The 23429-nt window shown below is 46.8% G+C and overlaps 1 protein-coding gene across 5 annotated transcripts in view; it reads left to right on the top strand.

Moving 5' to 3' along the window:
* The window catches only part of EMSY (EMSY transcriptional repressor, BRCA2 interacting), a 698405-nt gene that overhangs the window by 473968 nt on the left and 201008 nt on the right, over positions 1–23429 (top strand). For 3 of the 5 annotated variants that reach the window (XM_069640040.1, XM_069640039.1, XM_069640043.1), the window contains 2 exons: positions 19800–19859; positions 20492–20656. In XM_069640040.1, the coding sequence (XP_069496141.1) occupies positions 19800–19859; positions 20492–20656 (225 nt within the window). The remainder of the gene's footprint in view (positions 1–19799; positions 19860–20491; positions 20657–23429) is intronic. The other 2 variants (XM_069640042.1, XM_069640041.1) reach the window with 1 other exon arrangement.

Here is a 23429-nt window from a genome sequence, read left to right as displayed (position 1 = left end):
TTTTCTAATTGATCTAGTAGATTTTTATACCACGTCGTCATCGTGTTTTTTTTGCTCGTTATTTCTTTATAGATGATATCCAGGATAATGGGACGCGGAGTTCTTAGGATTTTCCCCAGGAATAGAAGACCATTTCTCACTACCACAGATTCTAATGATTGAAGACTCAATTCTCTTCGGATAACTGCTGTAGGGGTAGAGTTTGGTAGTCGCAGAACTTTGCGCCAAAAACGCCTTCCAATTTTGTCCATAGTGTCGACGGAAGGTGTGGCATTGCTTCTGCCCCATAGGTTATTGCTGGAGTGGCTTTAGCTTTGAAAAATGTTATTATCGGGAGGATTGTGAATTTGCCAAATTTGCATTCCAAAAGTAATGCTTGTGCTGCTAATGTTTTTGTCTTGATGATGAGGTGCTCTTGCATTGATATTTCTATTTGGCTGTGAGATATTTTCACTCCCAAATATGTAAAACTTTTCACCGTCTCTAATTTTTCCGAATTTGCAAACCATTGTGATCTTTTAGTTGGCTTTGTCGATTTTTCCAAGATCATAATTTTGGTTTTTGTTGTGTTTAGATCTAGGTCGTTCTTCTTCAGATAAATTACGAGACTGTCCAATTGGCGCTGCAGTCCAATGGCTGTTTAATCCAGCAGCAGAATGTCATCCGCGTAGAGCAGTCGTGTCACTTTCGATTCTCCTATTTTGGGAGGAAAGGAACAGGTGTCGTTTTCTGCGTCTATGTCTGCCATATATGCCTTATAAAGAGCCGGAGCCAGGGGACAGCCTCGTTTGACGCCTCTTGCTGTTTTTATGGTTTTTGACAATAGGCCTACTTCATTCAGGCGTACTCTGATTGAGGTGTCACTATACAGGGCCTTGATTGGTTCAAGGAGTGATGGTGGGCATTTTTGTTTTTCCAGTTTTCTCCATAACTTTCCCCTGTTTACACGGTCGAACGCTTGTACCAGGTCAATCGAGGCTATGAAAATTGTTGGATGGCCTTCAAAGACTCTGGCCTTCAAGATGCTGATCATCATGATGTTAACCGCAGTGCCTAAATTCTTTTCAAATCCTGATTGTAATAGGTCTGCTGTCTTTGCCTCTTTCTGCCATTCTTGGAATTTCTCCAACACCAAGGATCCGAAGAGTTTTCCCAGGGTACCCAGTAATGCGATGGGGCTGTAATTTCTTGGGTCGTCCCTCAGACCTTTCTTATAAATTGGGACGATGTTTGCTGTTTTCCATGTTGCTGGAATAGATCTCGTTGTTCTGCATCTTCTTAAGATTTCCGTTATTAACGGTGCCCAAGTTTCCGACTCCTCTTTGAGGTGGAGATTTGAGATCCCGTCGGGACCTGGCGCGCGGGAATTGTTCAGTTTGTTGATTTTCTCTAGAATTGCCTGCTCAGTGCATACCATCCATTTACATGTCTCGTCTTTACCTAATGTTTTTTCCGTTGATTTTGGTTCTTTAAATAGGTTAGTAAAGTGTTCTAGCCATTTCTCTTCGGAAACGTTGTTAGTAATGGTCTTTACTGCGCCTGAGAGGTTGTTCTTTAATATGGTCCAGAAGTCGTTTGAGTTTCTTTTACAATATGCTTTAAGCATAGTCTCTGCGTCTTCTTGGTACAATTCTCTTCGGATTTATTGGAGCCATGATTTATAGATTTTTTTTTGTTTGATTGCCAGGTCTGTTTTTTTGTGTGGGATTTTTCTGGGCCTGCCTTGTCGCTTTTCGTAAGTTAGATTTCTTTAGTCGAAGTTCCACATTGTATTTATGAAGATGGATTTTTTCAACTTTTCTGGGGCATAGATAAGGAATGAGTAGCGGGCAATAGTCCAGATTTTCTAAGTTGTTATTCATACTTTTGCATCTATTTTCCTGTTTATAATTTGCTGTGATCGAAACAATGGCCTCCTTTGTCATTTTCAGCCGATTTCCTTGTATGTTTGTGTCCACCTTAGTCGGCGTTGTCACTGGCTGGCGTTCTTTTGCATGCCATGTCGCTTTAAGTAAGTTATGGTCAGTCCTAGTTAATTCCACTATCTCGAAGCTCTTAATTAGTAGATATAAACCCTTAGATGCAAAGATATAATCAATTGTACTTGTGTTTCCTTCGCTCTTCCAGGTTGGAATCCTGGGTCTGGCTGTTTCTAAGGAGTTTAGATTATACAGATCTCAAGATTCCATCAACTCAGCCCACGCGAGACCTCTTGCTGTTGGATTCGAACAGGAATTTGTTTTGTTTCCGAGTATGTTTTTCGCATCATCTATCACGAGGCAGGTGGAGTTCAGGTCACCGCATTTTAGGATGTGGTCCACATTATACGTTGTTGTCGCCAACGTTAGTATTCTTTCTATCTCATTTAAGAAATCGTTGGTTCTGATTATGGCAGGATTCCAATAGATGTTCAGTAGGAGAATGAGATCTTTGCTTGTTTTGCTCTGTGAATTTCCTTCTTTTTCCCATTCCAACAGAATCGCCTGAAATAGCGTGGCTGATACCAAGTTGTGGATTATTCGCAAACATCCACCTGTGCGTACAGCTGTTAGAAGGCCGATGTTAGGCGACCTTTTTTACCTTTGTGCGCTGGAGACAGTTGGACCTCGTAGCCGTCCATACTAGGCGGCAGTAACAGCCAGGTTTCTTGTAAACTTAATAAATTCAAATTGGCCTAGGTTTATCTCAGCAGGTTCTGTAAGGTGGGTATGGCCTCTGGTGTTCCATGATCCGATAGTGATTGGTTGCTTGTTATTCTGGAGAGCGATGTCCTCCTTTACTTGTTCCCTTTCGCCACCTGAAGGGGAACCGATTGACTGCTATTTTCTAGTATATCGTGTCAACGCCGAGGGAAACCATGCCCATCTATTTAAGTTTTTTTCCATTTGATCTGGTTGTTTTTGAGTCGAGGCTTTATCTTTCACGGTATGTCTCTTTTCCTGTATCGGCTGGCGTCTTGACTGGTCCCTTTATTATTCTGGTTGTTATTTTTTCTGAGTCCTCATCGTCGTTGTTCCGATGTCTTTTAATAGGAGAGTTTTCTCTTAGTTTTGGTCTTTCTTTTTCTCTGACGATTTGTGTTGAGTTTGAGACTTTAGATTTGCGACTTGCTGACCTGTCCGCTTCTTTTGTATATTTGTATTTCTCCGATTCTGGGGTGTGTTCTTTTTTCTCTCGGGGCGTTTTTTGTGTTTGAGGATCTCATTGTCCAATCCCTTATTTCGTTTTCTTTATATTTCTCCGATTCGAGGGTGTGTTCTTTTTTCTCTCAGGGCGTTTTTTGTGTTTAAGGATCTCTTTATCCGATCCCTATTTTCGCTTTCTTTATTGTCGTGACTATGGTCTTTTTTTGGTCTGTTCGTTATTGTACTCTTGTGTCCTCTTTCTTCTGATGTTGTTTCTTGTAGGAGGTGTAACCTCTTTTCAACAATTCTTCTGTCATCAGAAGCACAAGTTTTTTTACAGTTTGGGACGTAATATGTAGGAAGATGCTGTCTGACCGTCCCTTATGAGCAAATTCTACAATATTTATGTCCGCACTTCTGATTTGGTCTCCTTTTGAGATTTTGTGGAGGAGCTTCATCGTGGCTTTTCTGTTTAATATGATTTTTTCTCCAGAACTGTCTCTTCTTTCAAGTTTTTTTTTTTAAAACTTTGTTTTATTGGCATTTTCATAATATAACAAAAAGGCGCAAGACATTTTCACAAATTGTGTAAATAACTGGCCCAGTAACCCCCCCCCTTCACCCTCCCCAAACGAACCCCCCCCCCCCCAAAAACATAGTCCCCGTAGAAACATCTTGCTGGGGAGCCGCGTTGAAAGCTCCGAAAGTCTGGAGCTCGAGAAGGAGCGAGAGCGTTGACTACGTGAATGGCTGATTATCTACCATCGTCCCCTGGGCCGTGGGCCCTGTCCACTCCTTGTTCCCCCCCTGAGGATCAATGCACCTCCCAACCCCATGTCTGCTGTACCCCGTACCAGTTTGCTTGGAATGAGCCCAAGTCATTGTTCATCACTGCCGTCAATTTATCCATCAGGAACATGTTTTTAACCTTTTTTAGCCAGTCCTCCTTCGAAGGGGTCTCTGGGCTCTTCCATTTCTGGGCCAGTGCAACCCTTCCCGCCCTCAACATTGTTTCCCACATTCTAGGGTATCGGGGTATGTCCGTGTCTTCCGGGGGGAGGCCCAGCAGCATTGTCAGGGGGTTCTGGGGGAGAAGCTCTTCAGAAACTTCGGCGATCCAGCCCCTCACCTTCTCCCAGTATGCCTGAGCTTTCGGGCAGTGCCACCACATGTGCCCTCTCGTACCGACCTGGTCACATCCCCTTGGGCATGCGGGGGACACTCCCGTGAACATTTTAGACAACTTCACAGGGTCTCTGTGCCACCCCTGTAGGATCTTGAAGTTGTGTTCCATGTCCGCTGTGAATAAGTTCCCATGGAAAGCTATTTTAAATATCCTCGACCAGGCGTCTTCCGAGATCTCATCCCCCTTCTCTCCCCCAGGTTAACCATGTTCAGTAGTCTATACATCCCTGATACCGCTCCCTTCCTGGAGAGTCCAGGAGTTTCTCGAAGGGGGTCAGCTGTCTTTTCAGGTTCTGGCCCCAGGCCTGGTCACATAGGATTCCCTTCAAGTGGATGTATTCAAATATGGAGAGGGACCCCTGACCGAGGGCGTCTCTCAGTTCCTCATATGGTCGGAATTCCCCCTCCCTAAACATTTGCCCCTCCCACTCCATCCCCAAGTCGGACCCCGACTGGGCGTTGCGGAACCCCCTGCTTCCCAGTTTGAGGGGGTGACCCCAGAGCGATGACATCGGTGACGGCCACGATGTTAGGTGTGCCGTCTGGGGGCTTTCCCTCCAGATTGTCCAGAGAACTCCCAAGGTTGGATGAGATTTAAGTCTGTTCGGGATGAACTTGCTAGGGGCCCACAGGAGGTCCCGAATCTTAAGTGGGTGAGCGTCCATATCTTCCAAATAGGACCAGTAAGTGCCCATCCCCTCTTTCATGTGTTCCAGGAGGACGCGCAGCTGGGTGGCCCGGAAATAAAGTTGAAAGTCTGGCAACCAGAACCCTCCCTCCTCCCTCGGTAAGGTCAAGACCTTATTTGCGGTCCTCAGGGTCTTGCCCTGCCATATGAACTCACGCACCGCATTCTGGAGGACCCTGAAGGTCCGGTCGGGGACAACAGTTGGGAGGGCGGTGAAAAGATATAATAATCGCGGGAGAAAGTTCATCTTCACTGCCATCATGCGGCCGTACCAGGACAGGATCATTGACCTCCACCTCCTTAAATCTGCGGTAACTCTTGACACAACGGGGTCGTAGTTGGCAGGGGCAAGATTGGATAAATCCCGGGTGAGGAGGACTCCCAGGTATCGAATGGAGGCCTTCCCCACTGTTATTCCTTACAAGCTGTCCAGAGGGTCCAAGCCCGGGTCCCGGGTTCTCATGGGGAGCAGGACTGATTTGGACGCATTGATCTTGAGACCTGAGAAGCGCCCGAACGCGGTCATCAGGGACAGGAGTGGGGGAGCGAGGATCTCGGGTCAACCAAATAAGCCAGAATATCGTCTGCGAACAGGTAGAGCTTAAATTCCACCTCCCCCCTCCTAATCCCCTTGATCTCTGAGTGTGCTCTGACTGCTAAGGCCAGGGTTCCATGGAGAGGACATAGATTAAAGGGGAGAGTGGGCATCCCTGCCTTGTCCCCCAGAAAGGGGGAAGGGCTCCGACAACCCGCCATTCACTTGGACTCTGGCCTTTGTGGCCCTGTATAAAGCCGCCACCCAATCCCTGATGTGTGGCCCAAAGTCCATTTTCTGGAGGGTAAGTTCCATGAATCTCCACTCCACCCTGTCGAACGCCTTTTCCGAATCTAGGGACAGGACGCTCGCGTTCAAATCCGACCCCTGGGCATAGTGCAACAAGTCTATAGTTTTCCGGATATTGTCTGAGCCCTGTCTTCCCCTAATGAACCCCACCTGGTCTCCGTGGACCAGCTTCGGCAAGACCCCCTCCAAGCGCCCCCCCCAATCACCTTGGCCAGAATCTTTACATCGACATTCAATAGGGAGATGGGTCGGTAGGAGGAGCATTCCCTGGGGTCCCTGCCGTCCTTGGGGAGCACCACAATAATTGCCTCCATCATGGAGTCCGGGAGGGACCCCCTTTCCAGCACCGCCTTAAACACTTTAACCAGGTGGGGAGAAAGGGTCGAGCGAAACCTTTTGTAAAAGTAGACCGAGTAACCGTCTTTGCCCGGGGAAGTGCCCACCTTCATCCCACTAATCGTGCGTTCCACCTCATCCTCGGTCACAGGGCTCTCCAACCCCTCTGCCATCTCCCTGGTCAAGGCCGGGATCTGGATCGAGTTCAGGAACCCCTCCATCTCCGCCTCATCCCCATTATATTCAGACGAATATAGTTTCTCATAGTATCGGCGGAAGGCCTCGCCAATGTGGGGTCTATCGTAGCCTACCGTTCCCGCCTCGTTCTTTACCGCTTTCACTAATCGGCTTCTCTGCACCTCCCTCAGTTTCCAAGCCAGAATCCTATCCGCCCTGTCCCCTTTTTCGTAGTACTTCTGTTTGACCAGTTGAAGACTCCTCTCTGTCTTGTGGAGGAGGAGATCCTTCAGTTGGAGTCTATAATCGTCCAGGCCGGCCACCTGGTCGCGGTTTGGGGGAACCGTGGGAAGACCCCCAGGTTGGAGTGGGGCGATTTCCTCCCTAAGATACCTTTCCTGGGCCTCCCTTTCCCTTTTTTTCTGGGCTCCCATTTTGATCAAGATTCCCCGTAGGGTCGCCTTAAAGGCGTCCCAAAGGGTGTGTAAACCTACCTCCCTGTTGTCATTGAGTTCAAAAAATTCCGTGATGGCCTCGAGGACCTCCTGGGCTAGGACTTCGTCCTTTAACAGGGAGTCGTTGCACTTCCATCTCCCCCTGCGTTCGCTTAGTCCTCCCCTTGCTATAGTGACTCGGACCAAATCGTGGTCAGACCAGGGGACGGGGTCGACCCTGTGGCCTGAAATAAATGGGTGTAGGGTCTCGCCCACCAAGATGTAGTCAATCCTGGAGAACGACGTGTGGATGGCTGAGTAATATGTAAAAGAGGGGGAGTCTGTTCTGGGGACGGGGATCGTGTCCATCAGACCCAGTTCTAGGTTGACTCTTTGGAAATTACGCGCCATGATCTCGTCTGCTGCCCTGGAAGACTGCGGACCTGCACGTTTCCTATCCAGGGCAGGGTCTAGAACCATGTTGAAGTCCCCCCCCCCCCCCCACCACCACCGTGCCATGGACGAAGTACTTGAGTTTGTCCCCTACCTCCTCCCAGAATTGGCCTTGGCCTTCCTTTGGGCCATAAATGATGGCTAGGGTCAGTGGGGCCCCCTGCAGGGACCCCCGCACCAGCAGGTAGCGGCCCCCTGGGTCTTTCAGCGTGGCTTCGTTCTCAAAGCCCACATGCTTCGCTACTAAGATGGCAACCCCTCTCTTTTTGCACTTGTGGGATGCACTGTAAACCTCGCCAATTCCCCCCTCCCCGCAGTTTGGGCTCCTTCCCCCGTGGCCAGTGAGTCTCTTGCACGAAGATGAAATCTAGGTGTGCCCTTCTAAATTCCCTACAGACCAGGGACCTCTTAGTGGGGGTATTTAAGCCACGTACATAAGTGAGCCCACACCCAGGGCGGGCAGACTTGTCAGCCATGGTCTCTATGTTCCTCTCTCTCGGTCAACGTCTTCCCAGGGCTCTTCTCCGCGTGCTCCGTTATTTCAGCTCTGTGTTCCCCTTCTCCCCCCGCCCCATCCCCCCGGGTGGGCCTAAAACAAAACCCCAACTGCCCCCCCCTCCCTGAACCGTAACTGAACTTCCCCAACTCCCGTGTTCCCCCAAACCCCCCGCCCCGGCGTCCAGCCAAGTAGTTCTGCCATCGCTGGCTTTTGGCCGAACCACCAGCCTGCCCACCTCGGCCAGGCAATCTGCATAAGAAGCTCATCTCCTTGAGCCCCCTAAGATCCCCCCGCGGCTGTGACCCCTCTATGGACCCCACCTAATTGCTGATCGTAGGGACGTTGTTAGTAGTGAGTCCTCTGAGTCTGCGTCCCTCCGACCAGGGCACACCAGGGTGCCCCCGTGCTCAGTCCTCAGAGTCATTACGTTCTCCATCCTTTGATGGGGAGGGGGTGTTCATTTTCCTGAATTTCCTCGCACCGGTGCGCCTTCTCCTCTCACCGGACGGACCAGAGCCACTGGGTCTGCCATGCTGCGGCCCCGACGGGCCCCTCCGGGGGTTCTTATCCACTGTATACTCTTGTATGGCTCCCCTTATGTCCTCTTCCGTTATCAGGGTCGATCTTTGGCCCATGTATTCAAAAGTCAGGGAGAAAGGGTAGCCCCATCTGTAGCACACTCCCTTTTCCTTAAGCACCTGTGTAAGAGGGCGGCACATTCTACGCCTAGCCAGCGTATAGGCGGAGAAATCTTGGTATATGGAGACATGGGCGTTGTTATAGGTGATTTCCCTAGCCTTTCTGGCCTCCTCCAGCACCTTCGTCTTCTCTGAGTAATAGTGGAACCGGACCAGAATCGACCGGGGGGCCCCGGCTCTGCCCCCCGCCCTGTGCACCCTGTCGAATGTTAGCTCAGTTGTCATCTCCTCCCGAACAGGAGGGTGATGATATCTCGTACAGCTCGGGTGACGTCCCTCTCTGTTTCCTCTTCCATTTCGGGCACCCCAAAGATTCTGAGGTTGTTCCTCCTCTCCCTGTTTTCGAAATCATCCATCTGCCGGACCCTTTCCTCGTCCCTCTTCTCCAGGGCCTCCAGCCTCATGCTGTATTGTACGTCTTGGACTGCTGTTGAGGATTGGTTGGATTCGACCTTTAGCAGTCTGTCCTCGATCTTATCCACCCTTTGGTCCATTTTCTCAAATTTCTGGGCAATGTCGGAGCGCATGTCCCTGATTTCCTTTAAGATCGAGGCAAAGCCCCTTTCCATTGCCGCCGAGGAGGGGGCTGCGTCCCCAGATTGGGCCATGGTCCTTTTGCGGTTCGAGCCTTAGTCACCTCTTACAACCTCTTGGAAGCGGTATCTCTGTGAGGCTTCCCTCCAGCTCATGTGGTGCTTTCCTGTGTCCTGTCGTCCAGATCCCCGCAGCCCCGGCGGGGGGCTGAGAGTCCCCTGCTGGCCAGTCCCTCCTTGCTTGGGTTGTACGCTCCTCAGATGCCCCGAAGGGGTTGTCAAAGTCCAGGTGGCGGGCACACGCCCCACCTGTTCCCAGGCGGGGGCCTCTCACCCTTTCCAAACACCTCGTGGTAGTCTGAGGCCTCCTCTGGTCTCCCTGTGGAGGGGAGGTGGTGATTCAAGGGGGCCCCACCGTCCAGGCCAAAAGGGCCCTCCCCACAGAGCTGGGCGGGGGAGGGCGCCGTGGCTCATGCCCCAGGCCTCGTCTTGGGGGGGGGGCACCTCTGGGCGGGCACACGCCCCACCAACAGCCTCGCACCCAGGTCGCCCCTGCGTCAGGCTGTGCTGTCTCTGTGTCCCAAGGGGGGGGGGGTCCGGAGCCCCCAGCCAGAAATCCACAATGTTTGCCCTCGTGTTCCTGGGGCTCCTCTCCACTCGAGCGGGGGTGCAGGGGAGCCCCCACCCCGTCGTCCGCTCATCCGTGGGGGGCAAATCCCAGGCCCTCCGCCGACTCCGCTTCTCCGGATTCCGGCGGGCCGCGAACGCCCGCGATGAGGACTCCCGGGGGGGAGACAGCCCCGCTCCTTCCTCTCACTCCCGGGGTGGGGGGGGCGCCGGGTCCCTGGAGGCACCGCTCCAGACCCCCGTTTGCCGGGCGTGCACTCATCTCCTCGCCGCACGGGAGATCCCGGCGCGTTGTGCTCTGGCTCCGGTTGTGGGGGGAGGGGCGGAGAGAGCCGACCCATGCCCCGCGGCCGCGTCTCCGAAGTCTCGGGGGCCCGGACCCCGACCAGGTCGCTCCCCGCACACTGAGAGGGGCGGTAGTCGCAGGGAGAGTGAGGGCTGGTCGGGCGGCGAGGCCGTGCGTGCCCGGGGAGGGACCGCTTCTCTTGCGGCACCAAGGCCGTTCCGGTCCTGCTGCGTCACCCGCCCAGGAGCCACGGGTTACGAACTCCGGCTCCCCGGGGAGCTCAAGCTCCGCTCTTTCCCTCGAAATCTATCAAGTTGGGCTTGCGGGGGGGTCTCGGGGGGGGGGGGGGGCTCAATCCCCTCGGATTCCCGGGCTTCGGCGGGAGCTGTGCACTCAGGCAGCCATTGCCTGTGCGCCCCCTGGTGGCCTCCTTCTTTCAAGTTTTAATGTTCGTGTTGAGTTACTCTTGTGGGTAAAAATCGCCGAATTTCCAGTTAAGTTTGGCTGTGAAGGCTGATAAGAAGATCTCTGATTGGACCTGTGTCTATTTTCTGGAGACTTTTCTCTTCGTCTGCTGTCATCTGTCTGTTTAACGAAACTTCTCTGTTCATTTATTTTGCTTGCCTTTCTGTTTAATCCTTTGGTGGTCGAGTGACTTAGTCTGTGTCGTCTATCACTCTTTTTCGTTTCTTCTTCGTAAGTCTCATCCTCAGTTCTTTTTTTTTTTTGCTCTTTGATCAATCTTCCTCATAGGCTCTTTGGCTATACTCGTATTTGTTTAACCTTGTGTTGGATAATCGGAACAGTGTTTTTCTTTCCGGAGTGATCCGATATCTTTTATAGTTTGAGTCGTTCAACTTGACTTTCTCTTGTTCTGAACTTGTTGTTTGTTTCTTATGTTCCTTATCCTTTCGGTTTTGTAATGATGGTTTGTTATCCACGAATGATAACTTTCTTTTTTTTGCCGTTGGTCGGGGTATTTCAGACTCAGAGTTTTCGATAGAGTAGATACTGATATTGATATATCAATCATGCTGTCATCCGACACTGGAATGCATTCTCTTTTTTGGTTCATCTGGTTGTTACTATTCTCTTTAGTAGTTGGTTTTTTATCTGTGATAGTTATCCATTTTGTCATAAGTTCATTTGTTTTGGTATCATTTTTCGCTTTCGCCTGTGCCTGTTTTAGGTTGAAATTTTGGGATTCTTGTGGTGTTTGTCAATTTTTTGTTAATGTCTGTCTCAGTTGCTGTTGATGCTTTGCGTTGTTATTGTGATGCTGGAAATGCATCGGAGGGACAGGGCCTCTGTATCCTTGTCCTTTACTGCTTTTTATCATGTGTTCTGTCGTGTTTTCCGCGCAGGAGTTCATGTGGGAATCCTGGCGGTGCAGCTCTCTTTCTTTTGGTGAACGGACCCATGGGATACCCTTATGGTACCCACGGGTGGGGGTACAACCCTGTACCCCTAGTGTATGTTTTTGGGCACCTGTGGGTGGCCTGCAGAACAGGGTATGGGCTGGTGGCAGCTCCATGCTGAATTTGACAGGTGCGCAGTGTATCCTCCATTTTGGGATACCCCGGCCCTGCCATTGGGATCAGTTGATTCCTGATGAAAAACAAGATGGCCCCTGTGGCCTCTTGCTTTCTATTACCCATTACCTTGTTTTCCCAAAGTCCAGGGAAGCCCTGACTCTGTCCCTTCCCCCTGACTGGTTGTTGGGTGGAAATGCCATATATGGTGTTGTTGTGAAGGCCCGGCCAGACTAGCTGGAGCCTTCCCGTTGATGTATGTTGGGGTACCTCCTGTGGGTGGGACCTGGGTGAATAGAGTGTGTGACGAATAGGCATTCTGTGTTTTGGGTGTCTAGTATCTGGTGGTTGACACAATGACTGAGACAACCCTCCCCGAAACCGATATGAATGCAGCTTGGAGTGTTGAATGGCTCGGTACTTGTCTCAATACACATAACTTGTTGTGAGTGTCTTGAGAGAAGCGAATGGCCTGAATACCTCGTGTGCCTGATTGGCTGCCTGCCTGCATGAATGGCCGTAGTCGTGATTGGATGCTTGAGTGTGACCCAGCGGAATGAATGGGAGATCAACAGCATATCTGGGGACCTCTCACTGCTAGGAATCGTGTTCAGAAGCTGGAGTCCACAACAACGAGTAACTAGATTACCTGACGCTTGACCTTGAAGCCCTGCTGGATGACAAAAATTGCTGTTGCTCTCCTTCACAATCTGAAAGCTGCTGTGCCTCCAAGGACTGACCCAGAGAGGACCTGGTAAGGCGCCCTCTTCCCGAGCGACGAGGGACCATCGTGCACAGCTGATCTTTGCCAACGCTCCCTGGTAGACAGACCTTCGACAGGCTGCCGACCCGATACGGGGACTGCTGCGGAACTCCAAGGAGAAGCACCCGGACTGTTGTCCGCCACTGTCGCCGACCGGAGCCGCCGTGCTCCCGTTTGCCTAAGAACTTCCATTGATCATCGGACGCTCTCGTCTGCATCGGCATCCGCTTGTCTCCCGCTGGAGAAGGCCCGACCGTTGACGCGCTGAGGAGCATCCACCGGTGGGTTTCCCACCACCTACAGACCGCAGAGACGCTGACGACTCGACGCCCTTGCTGGGCCACAGTTCTTCATCATCTCTTTGCGGTCCAGAACTATCGTCCCCGAGGTGGCCCGCACGCCTCTTCCGCGCAGGACGCCAACGCTCTGTCGTCGACGAGCACCGCTAGGAACGAAGCTGTCACTTCCCTGCCGTAGTTCTACCTGTTCACCATCGGACGTTCGACGACCCGTGACTCCCGCCTTAAAGGGAGGGCACTCAAGAAGGGCCGTTGATTCCCCGACACCGAACGCCAAGTTCCCCGACACCTCTCGACGATCCGTGGCTCCCGCCTGAAAGGGAGCCACTCAAGAAGGATCGGTCGGCACATCGTCGGAGAACACTACTCCACCAGGTACATTGGGGGGTAAAAACCTTAATAGGAAGAAGTAAGACTATCGGACACTATATGGACTGGGCTTGTGCTATATATCTTTATTTATAGGTTGCCCAGGTGGGGGGGGGGGATCTCCACACAGAACTGTGTCTAGGTAACGGGGCCAGCATTCTGTCTATTGTTTCCACCATCTTGCGTTCCTTTCTATCTCTATTGCTGGTTTCCTCGTTATTGATCTGTGTGACATTTTAACCGTACAGTTGATGCACTTTAATGAGATTTGATAACATTAGTGGTACCACTCTAGATGTGTATATAATTATCATTATTGACTTCCAAGTACAAAGTGCGTTATTGTGATCGTGTACATACCTTTGAATATTAATTATATAAAGACTGTGTTTTTAGTAATACAGTGTGTGGACATTCCTTTGTGGGGGCTCGGGGACTACACTGTACTTAAGAACCAGCCCGCATCACCTCCTGAGAAGCTAGGCCTTGATTGCTCGCCTATTGCTACCTTATAGAGAATCTTGGCTGGGGTCTGCTGTGCCTCTCCTCTACCATATAGAGAGCGGAAGTACAGACACCCCCTACCAGTCTTTACAGTTATGTACTGCGGAATTTTTTGCTTTCATTTTCGAGTGATCGTCTTTCGCTTTATTTTTTGTCGATGTTTCAGTTTCAAGCAACTTGTCTTTTGAATGTGTGTGTTTTTTTGTACTACTTAGTTCTTGTGTGTCCTCCTCAGGTATTTCTTTGTTAAACATTGATGTCAGTCTCTCAGTGTGGTTTTCAGGTACCTCTGATGGGTCATTGTCGTTCTTGTTCTCGCGAATTTCAGCCTGAACAGTTTGGGTACTAGTGTTCACTGGTTTTTTCTTAAATTGGAATACGTCGTTCTTTTGTTGTTCTGGAGGATTTTTTTGTGTTTCTGTTTTGTCCGTCTGTGTTCCTTGGTTTCTTATGTTAGCCTTCCATGCTTCGAGGGCCAATATATATCCTTCTAAGTGGGTCAGCTTTGAGTTTACAGATGCTAGTATTGAAGTATGGTCCTTCAGAGTGTTGTTGATGGTTTCGTATAACTTTCCAAAAGGTGCTAAGGCAACTGTCACCGCTGACATAACAAGTTGTAAGTCAGGCTTTTTTCCAGGTGAATTTTTTTCTTTTATCTTTGTGGTTTCGTGGCCTGACTTGACTTTGTTTGGAGTAGAGAGAAGTGGATGCAATGCGTCCACCAGGATGTCATCCTTTCTGTGCTGACCAATCGATTTCAAGCCAGCAATCAACGATCTGTTTGATCATGTTTTTATAGTTTAGTATAGCCTCTACCGGTTGTGTTTCTTCTTGGTTTCTTGGGTGGATGATGTTAGGCTTCTGTGTCGTTTCGTGTTTTTTTTGTTGCCTCATTCAATGTCGTATCTTGGTCTGACATGTTTTTTCTTGCTTCTTCGATCGTTTCTTTTTGTTCAGACGTTGTTTTCTGGTTTGAGGTAACTTTCGTCGATGTGCCTTCATCCTCGTTGTTTGGGTAGACGATATTTGACTTCTGCTTCTTTTCATGATTTTTTTCGCCTTCTTTAGATGTGGCTTTATTTTCCAAAATGTTTTGTTGCTCCTCTTTTTGAATTTGTGTCGTTTGTTTCATGTTTCCGTTATCGATATCGAGTTTAGGTTTCTCCGTTTTGACTTGAAGAGTCTCATTTTGACCAAAATGCCAACATAATTGGGGCGAGAGGCCTCCCGGTTCAAGGGGGTGTACTGAGGCCAGTTGTTTAGGTGGATTTCTTTGGGGAGATGGCGGAATCCCCTCGAGAATTTCTATATCGGAAAGTTCAAATCGGTTCATTATAGGGATTTTCCCTAGTTTCTCAAAGAATCTTCCGATCGGGTTGTTTGTCTGCGGTGTCAATTTGCCTGTTTTTTTTTTGTTGTATCTTTAGTGGCAATTTGAAGTTGGGAGTAGATGAGGAGATAATGTCGGGAATACTGGGTCCTGGTATTTTTATATTTCGGTTGTTTTCAATTTCTTTTGTTTTAAACTCCTGGATTTTTTCCTCTTTCTTTTCAACATTTTGATCAGCAGATAAAGAGTTCAGTTCTTTTTGGAGTGTGTTCTTATTAATGGAATCTATTATTGAGTGCATGTGTGTTTTGACCCAGTTATGTTCTCTCAGGATGTTAATTTCATCTAATTCTTGTTCATCCTAGTCTCCCAAATATGATATGGTTCCATTCAGAGAGTGATTTTCTCTCAAGTCTGTTAAGTTCAGTTCAGGGCTTGATAGTTCTGCCCTAGCTATCACTGGATGTGTCTCCATTTTGATTTGCAATTTTGGGCTATGCAGACGTGTTTCGATCTCTTTCGATCTCTTTTGCTTTCATTGAGAAGGTATGATCCAAACAGTTTTTTAAACCCTCTTCTGTGGTTAAATTCTGTAATGGGGTTTTGGTTAGGTCCGTGGTTTTGTGTTTGGTCTGCGTCGCGTCATCAGGGGTCCGACTGCAGCTTTCGGCGGACCCCGTCTCCCACTCCTTTCCGACGGCAAATGCAGAGGTCGTTTTCTGCCGGGCTCCAACATATCCGGCTGATGTTCCCTCTTCCCCTACCTCCGGCTTCACCGGTCGCGCTTCTTCTTTGTCCCCAGAGAAGTCCGGGCCAGGGAGCTGAGCAGTCATCCCCGCTACCTCTGGCCCCCCCTTCCCCCATGGTCGCCTTCTCCGGCGCTTGTTCCACATATGCTTTTCCCGCTACCCCTCTTGCGTTCTCCAGCGAGACGTCGGTGTGGCTGGGTGTGCCCCCATGGGGCTCCCGGTGAGTGCAATTGTTATCAGGCGCAACGGCTGATTGTGTAATGGCGCAAGTAGGTATGGTGTGTCTGTGTGGGGATCGGAGGGGGGGATTGGGGGTGATAGCGTTGGGTTTGGTATGGGGTGTGTGATGGCCATTCCGATTGGAAAAAATGTTTCCGGTGTTGTCCTTGGCAGGAGTTCTGATGGAGTTTTCATTGTTTGGAAGCTGCTTCTCAGTATGCGGCCTGTTTCTTCAGAGGTGTTAGTCGGTAGATTGGCCGTCAATAATTTTTTTGTTTTAGTTTCCATTTGTTTTTGGTTTTTGGTCATTCTATCTTGTATTTGGTAGATGGTGGATGGAACTGTCGTCCACACGACTCTCCCTACTTGTTTTCGGTAGTGGAAACAAAAAGGAAGGTCCTAAGTGTTGTTTTGCGTATGTAGGATTGGCAGTTGATTTTGCAAATGCTTACCGCTAATACCGCCGGGACCAGCTGGAAACAGCAGAAACAGTCGCGCCCGTTACTCCTCCGCGGGCTTCACGCCGCAAGGGTCGCGCTGTCCTGCATTTATGATGCACTTTCTGGAGGTGTGGCAGGAATGGTCACGTGACGGATGTCACGTGTGAAAAATGAAAGAGATACCCACTCGCTTCAACAGCTGTCAGCTCCAGCTGACAGGCTTACGCGAGTTGGAGCGGGTTTCCACAAAGATGGTAAGTTGCACATCGGGCACAGTGAACATAGGCAAGAAGTTTAAATAACGTGGACATTTAGATGTCCCCCTTCACAATAGGGGTAAGAGTGATACTTATTAATAATGAGTAGTTAGATCGCAGCATTTGACATCCACATGCAGTGTCCATACTAATTACTACATTGTTAGTATATTGGATGATTTAATACATATAAAAGGTAACACCCATAACTGACTTGGATGATTTAATACATATAAAAGGTAACACCCATAACTGACTTAAGAATTTTAATTAGCTAATAGGCTAGAACCCTTTTTTATGCAGATTCACGTATCAACCCATTGCTGATATTTTCTGTTATCCACATAAAAAATGCCTGTGTACTGTATTTAGCTAGGGAGTTTGATTTTTTTCTGTCTAGACTGTCGATAAATTAAATAACCTTAGTCAGACATCAATTTGTTCTGACTGATTACTAGAATGGTCTTTAACTAATGAACTAAATGTCTTAATTTGTTGGTGCACATATTAATATCACCAAAAATGGTTTTCTTGTAGAAATTGATTGAATGGAATTTTTTGGCCCCTGATAAAGAGTGAAAACTACTCAAAACGCGTTGGGCTGCTCCTTACAATAAATCAATTTGTTGATTATTAATAATTGAATTTGTCCAATGATTTAAATTGTCTAATGAAATATTTTGTGTTACCACATGAAATGTCACCTCATACCATGTAAAAATAGTGAATGAATTCATGAATACCCTCAAACACAAGAGGGTCCACTTTATCCTCCTCACTAAGGGGAACAAATACTAGACTGGACTTGTCTAAGAGCCCATAGGCCTTTGGTTATACAACAGTGTGGAGGGGACGCAGGGTTCCTAATTGGAACTCCTTTTGTTTAGCATTGTTCGTCCAGCTTAGATACCAAAGCTGAGTTTTTCTCTCCCGCACCTTAAAACATTTTTAAAAATAATGACTATACAAATCACCACCTAATTCACTGGAAGTCAAATTGATAAATGAACTACAATATAGAAAAGGTGTGCTAAAGTGTTCTTATCGCTTGTTCTACCCAAAAGAAAAAAGCCAATACTACAGGGGTCTGGGGCCAACAATAAAAATATCTGGCAGGATAGTGAACCAGGTATAAAGCCAAAGTGGTCTGGGACCCGAAAGCAAGATACTAAAGGTGTCTGGGACCCAAGAGAAGACTGACAATATTACAGGGGTCTGGGACCCAAGAATAGGAATACCTGGCTGGATAGTGAACCGGGTACAACGCCAAAAGGGTCTGGGACCCAAGTGAGAAAAGTCAATACAACGGTGGTCAGGGACCCGACAACAAGAGTACCTTGCAGGATAGTGAACCAGGTGCAAATTGTTAATAGCCAAGAAAAGTCAAGAAGGAATTGAGATCCTCAGACAATAACAAACCATACACAAAACCTTTGTAAAAATGATAGTGCCTGGCAGGCTAGTGAACCGGGTAGACTGTGAACACAGCAAGCATTGTAAATATACGAGACATTTTGTTCAATGTGCCTAGACCTGGGGAAGTAGGCATACCGGTATAGAGTTGTTTTGCCGACCAGAGTTTTTTCGATGTATTTTTTTAAACAAAAAATGTATATCAAAAAAACTCCCATCGGCAAAGGGACATAGAAACGGTATATGGTGTTTCTGGACATTGTCAAAGGAATAAAGAGAAGGGGACCTTCTTTTGACATTGTAAAGGTACAAGACTCTCTTGTTCTATGTGCCTTATTGGAACCTCAATCCAAGGAACCTTTTTTTTATACTTTTGTTTTCTATCCCTTAAGAAGAACATTTCATTTTAAATCACCCAGAAGTGAACTTTTGAACATCCCCCTGGAGAAAGAAGCCTTTTTTTATCAAGAAGAACGCCCCTTTTCTTAAAGGTTGAAAATGGGTTTTTGGAGACAGGACGATGAACTATTTGCTTTAGTATTATTTGAGGCTGGGAAACCCCTATTAGAACTAGGGTAAGACAGTTTTCTCTTTTGCTTTAACATAAATAAAAATCTATAGCCAGAGACATGTCTCCTGTGTGTCAGTCTCCTCCTTCCACTCCCTTGCAACTCCCAGCCACTTTTGACTTAAGGTACACTGTTGGCATCACAAGATAGTGGGCTTTCTCTACAGTATCAAATTGCGTCTGTGACCTCTTCAAAGAAATGTTTTACTATTATTGACTAAATTGTTATGCATTTATGCTCTGTCCAACAGGTTTCAGCTAAGAAATTATGATATTGTGGATTTGTTCTGAAAACATGATATTATGACGACAGAATGATAAAATGTTTTTTGGACATTACATGAGAAATTGATCACTAAACTTTTTTGTTGCTTGTCTTGATCAGAATCAATACCTTATGTAATTGCAGATTGCTTCATGCAACTTGCCAATAATCGTCCATATATAACACCATCAACACAAATGTGAGACTTAAACTTCACTGCAATGATTTTAGTGTCTGTGCAACTGTAACATAGCAAAGATGTTGCATCTCTGGTCCTGCTGCTGTCGAAGTAGGTCCCTACCTATTTAGACTCAATTGCAGAGCCTTGGCTCATATAAAGCTTTGGCACTATGCTTAACACACCCCCCTGGTCAGTGGTTTCTTTATACGCTGTAAATGTAGAGCGGGTAGCACTTGGTGTACAGACTAATGCAATTCATTTTTGATTTTGGATGGAACATTATTATGAGCACCAATTGAGGAATTTACATTATTGCTCATAATGGACTAGGCTTTCTTTAAAACCGGAAATAGCACCAACAACCCACTGATGCATAAAGCAATCCACTGAAAACCAGGACAAGAGCTGTGCTCTGCATTGGCCGAGCTAATTCATGGTCTCCTCTATCAGTGACTAGTGAATTGCACCTCTTCAGCCCAGCCCTCTCTAATGCATCCCCTTCAAGTTTCTGATCCTTCAAGAAACATAAAAATGTCAGAAGTTTTTAAAGACCAATTTTCCCTCCTGCCACCACTTAAACCCAAGAAATAAGTTACTGTCTGATTTTTTTTGTGCAAGTCTAGCACAAAGATGCAGTGAGCAATGATTATGTTCTACATATAATGTACCATATGACTTGTATTGAGGTGCTCCAATTTGGCTTGCCTGATGGCAGCAAAAGGTTTCTATAGAGCTTTTAATCCAACTTCTTAATTTATTATAGAGAACCAATGCTTTAGTGATTTAAATGTGGAAATACAAATACAGAGAGAAACATTAACATGGTGTGAAGAGCAGGTGATCTCATGTGTGTTTATTGGGAGATTAAAGGGATACTGTCTGGGTAGAAAATGTACATTTTATTTCTCCTGTAAAAACTACACCGTGGAATGATATCATGGCACATGGGTAAATAAATGACATTGATATATTTACAAAGAAATGTTTACATGCCTAGTTTTTTTGTCTTTTTCTCTGGATCCCAGCCCCACCAAAGTCACATTTTCTGGATACCTCATGGTACCGCACAGTAAACGCCTCCAAAGGTCAGTGAGGTTATCTGTGAAAAGAGAAAAATGTGGTAGATCCATAATGGGCTGTTAACACTAACGACTGTACGATCACAACCTGGTGCTAAAGTTCAGTGCACGTTGGAATCACCTAGAATGCCAAAGCTCCACTTGATGGGTGGGGATCTTTTAAGGAAGTGAAAGTGAAAAGTATTTTAAAGCACGGTTCTCCTCAGTGTAGATATTTTGTTTCTTTTAGTTTCATGTGCATCACCCGATGCCCAACATATGAAAAGGGGGAGTTTTTGCACAGCCCCTCAATGATTTGAAACTCTACTCACTTTCTGTATGTCACTTAAATTTAATCGGTTTGGATTTAGAAACTGGATTTGTTGGTAGCATGCCCAATGCAGGTTACCTAAGTGAGCAGTAATGTCGACTTTAATATTTTAAAATGTTTCTATTGTTAAGGTGGGGCTCCCAAGAGGGTTCCCTTTGGCCTTTCTTGTAGAACTGTCTCCCAAACCTGAAGAGAGCCATGCTTTAACGCAGCATAACCATAATGCTGCTTTTGGCATCATTCATTACCATTTTTCTAGTCCACTTTTCACTTTTAATTAAATTGATCAATTGTTTTGTCAGTGTTTATCTGTTTGTTGATTTAACAGATTCCCAGCCTGTAGTACACGTGATTGCTTCCAGAAATCAGGATTGGTCTGAACACGAAATTGCCATGGACTCCAGCCCTACAATAATTTACCAGGATCTGTCTGGCGAATCCCAGTCTGCTGCTTCAACTATAAAAGCTCTGCTGGAACTCCAGCAGACATCTGGTATGTGTTTTGAAGAGGTTAGATTATTTTATTGCAAAATACAGCAGTCCCAGGAGAACAATGAAACTGAACCTGTTTTTATATAATTAAGCTATGTCCCCTGTGTTTTCAGGCACATTGTTGTAGTGTAAAAATCTTTGTGATGGCCAAAACATTTACTAAATTGGTTGCAGCGTGATATGGTGTGTACATAGCTCTTGTGCATTGCTTCTAATTATCTGCAAATGTACCTCCACTGTAACTGAGATTGCTCCTTTTTGTCTAGTTTTTCTGGGTCCAACCAAGTAGTGACTTAGTCCAAGTAGGGACTTATTATTGTCACTAAGTCTTAGAGAACAAAATGATGCTACCAAATTAGGTACTGTATGTGTTGAAAGCCAGGAATGTATTAATATAAAAAGGCTGTAGAAGCTGAGGCAGTCCCTATGGTGACTTTACTAGTTTCATTGGTTCAATGGAGCAAGAAGACCTGGTGGTGAAAAGGTAATAAAAAGGCACAGAGGCTATTGGGCAATACTTAAATAATGACATTGTGTATTTTGGGCTATAGGCCGTTACTTAGATGGGTACTGTTTACGCTTGCGTGTTCCTATGAAACATGTTCCTGCAAAACATTGCGTAGAGCGGTGGGTTTGGCATTCAGATGAGAGGTAATCGCTTTGGGATTGTGTGCACTACTTCACAGCTGGTACATGGTGTTAGGGCATTATCTTCAATAATTTTGTTGGCAGAAGGGCGTTTATGGCTGCGTAGTGTATTCCAGTAGAATGGGGCAAGTAGTGAGAAGGAGTAACAGAGGCAGGAGACGCATAGTGGGTGGGGGATTGATAGTTTCAGGAGTGCAAAGTCAAACAGGTAGAGTACAATGAGTTGCAGTCAGCAAGGTCATGGGGAGTTGGGTAAGCCTGTGGGTAGATTTAAAGTTAAGGTGTTTTAAGGAGGGTGTGTTTTTTGCATATAGATTCCACCCACTGCCAGGGTGGTAGGTTTATGTGGCGCAGGATCTGGGTAGGTTACGAATATGTATGTAGAGAAGTTAAGAACTTTGAGGGTAGCAAAGGAGCAGAGGGGAACACCAACAAGCAGGCATACACAGTAGTCCAATTTGCAGCGCACCAGGGTAGAGATCAAAGTCTTTATTTTGTGGTTTGCACGCATATTTTCCTTTGTATTGAGGATGATGAGCCTGGCTGCAATGGAAAACAATTGCTAGAAGAGTTTTGGTTCGCTATAAGGATCCGCAGGTTATGAACCATGGATGAAGGGATGAGGAAGTGCAGGGGAAGCAGATAGGAGATTCTGCTTGGCACTAGATTCAGGGAAAAAGATGACTTTCATCCTAAAGGGCGAGAGGGTGCTTGTGTTGCAAGCCAGACAGCAGAGCAACATGGGTTTGAATCCCAGTCCCGCGCTTGGAGACTGGTCTCTTTGCAAACATGGAGCTGTACTTTGATGCATGTGGTGAGGCTGTTGCTTATGTGTTCAGAGATGGGGATGAAGGAGAAAAATAATCGTGTATCAGTGAATAAGTGACAGTGAAAGTCAAATGAAGGCATGCTTTTCCACATGGAAGAGATGTAGAGGGTAAAGAGACATGGGCCCAGGACCGATGCTTGAGGATAACCCACAGGGGTCTGTAATAGGGGTCTTTTGGAGCTGCAAAATACAGATGAGTGGTCCGAGAGATATGAGGCCTCCGGGTGCAGTACAGAGTCATTTAAACCGATAGAGAAGAAAATTCGGAGGTGGGAAAACAAGGCTGCAGAGAGGTCAGGTAGCATTAAGTGAAACTGCAGCGAAGATAAAATCTGTGAGAAAAACGCCAAAATAGCAGCTGCCAGGTTTCATGCAAGAGGATATAAGAAAGCAATCAGTAAGGCATATGACAGATGCTCAAAACAGACCAAAAGTGATGTACTCACCAGATGAAGGACAAAATGTCTGAAAGCCCCAAGAGTTGAGTAATTACATTAGGTTTATCACAACCTTCAATGAGGGAGCTAAAGAGGTGATATAGATTATAGGAAAACATTGGCATCTCCTAACTAGAGACCAGGATATCCGTCCTCACATACAAGTGAATGCAAGTGTAACCTTTAGAAAAACAGCATCAATGCAATCAAAACTGTCACCAAGTCTATTCCAATCGGCCGTCCCCCCAGCACCAACAGGGTGGCTAACAGATAAACCCATTGGCTTCCGCAAATGTGCCAAATGTAAGGCCTGCAAATTCGGGGCCAATGTCAAAAGTTACAACCGTCCACGCACAGGATGAGAAGTCAAAATCAAGAAGTTGATCACATGCATGACTACAATTTTTGTATCTGCAATCTCATGTAACTGTAAATTATGGTACATTGGCAGCACCAAGTTGGAGGTAAAAGCCAGAATACTACAACATCTGAGAGCAATAAAAAATGTTGATATGACATATCCTTTGGCTAAACATTTTGAAGAGGTACACCAAGGAGACAAATCTTCCTTCATATATTTTGCCATCAATAAAATATTCCACCACCCAAGGGGAGGCAACAGAGAAAAGACTTAGACAAGCTGAATGCAGATACATTATTGATTATAATACGAAGACTGCTAAAGGACACAAGGATGAGGAACCATACACCTTATTGGGAGACTACTCACCAAATCTTATCCAAAAATTCTCTCTCCCGCCTTTTGTTCCCAAAATGCTATGTTAGTTTCTATATGTCATGTGCTATTTAACAGCTGCAATAGTGATTAACAGGTTGATTTGAAATTCATTTTAATGTAT

The sequence above is a fragment of the Ambystoma mexicanum genome, chromosome 7q (assembly GCF_040938575.1).
Source record: "Ambystoma mexicanum isolate Mex_15411 chromosome 7q, UKY_AmexF1_1, whole genome shotgun sequence".
Taxonomy (NCBI): domain Eukaryota; kingdom Metazoa; phylum Chordata; class Amphibia; order Caudata; family Ambystomatidae; genus Ambystoma; species Ambystoma mexicanum.
Note: the sequence above shows the minus strand (reverse complement) of the source record. Positions and strands in the feature narration are given on the sequence as shown.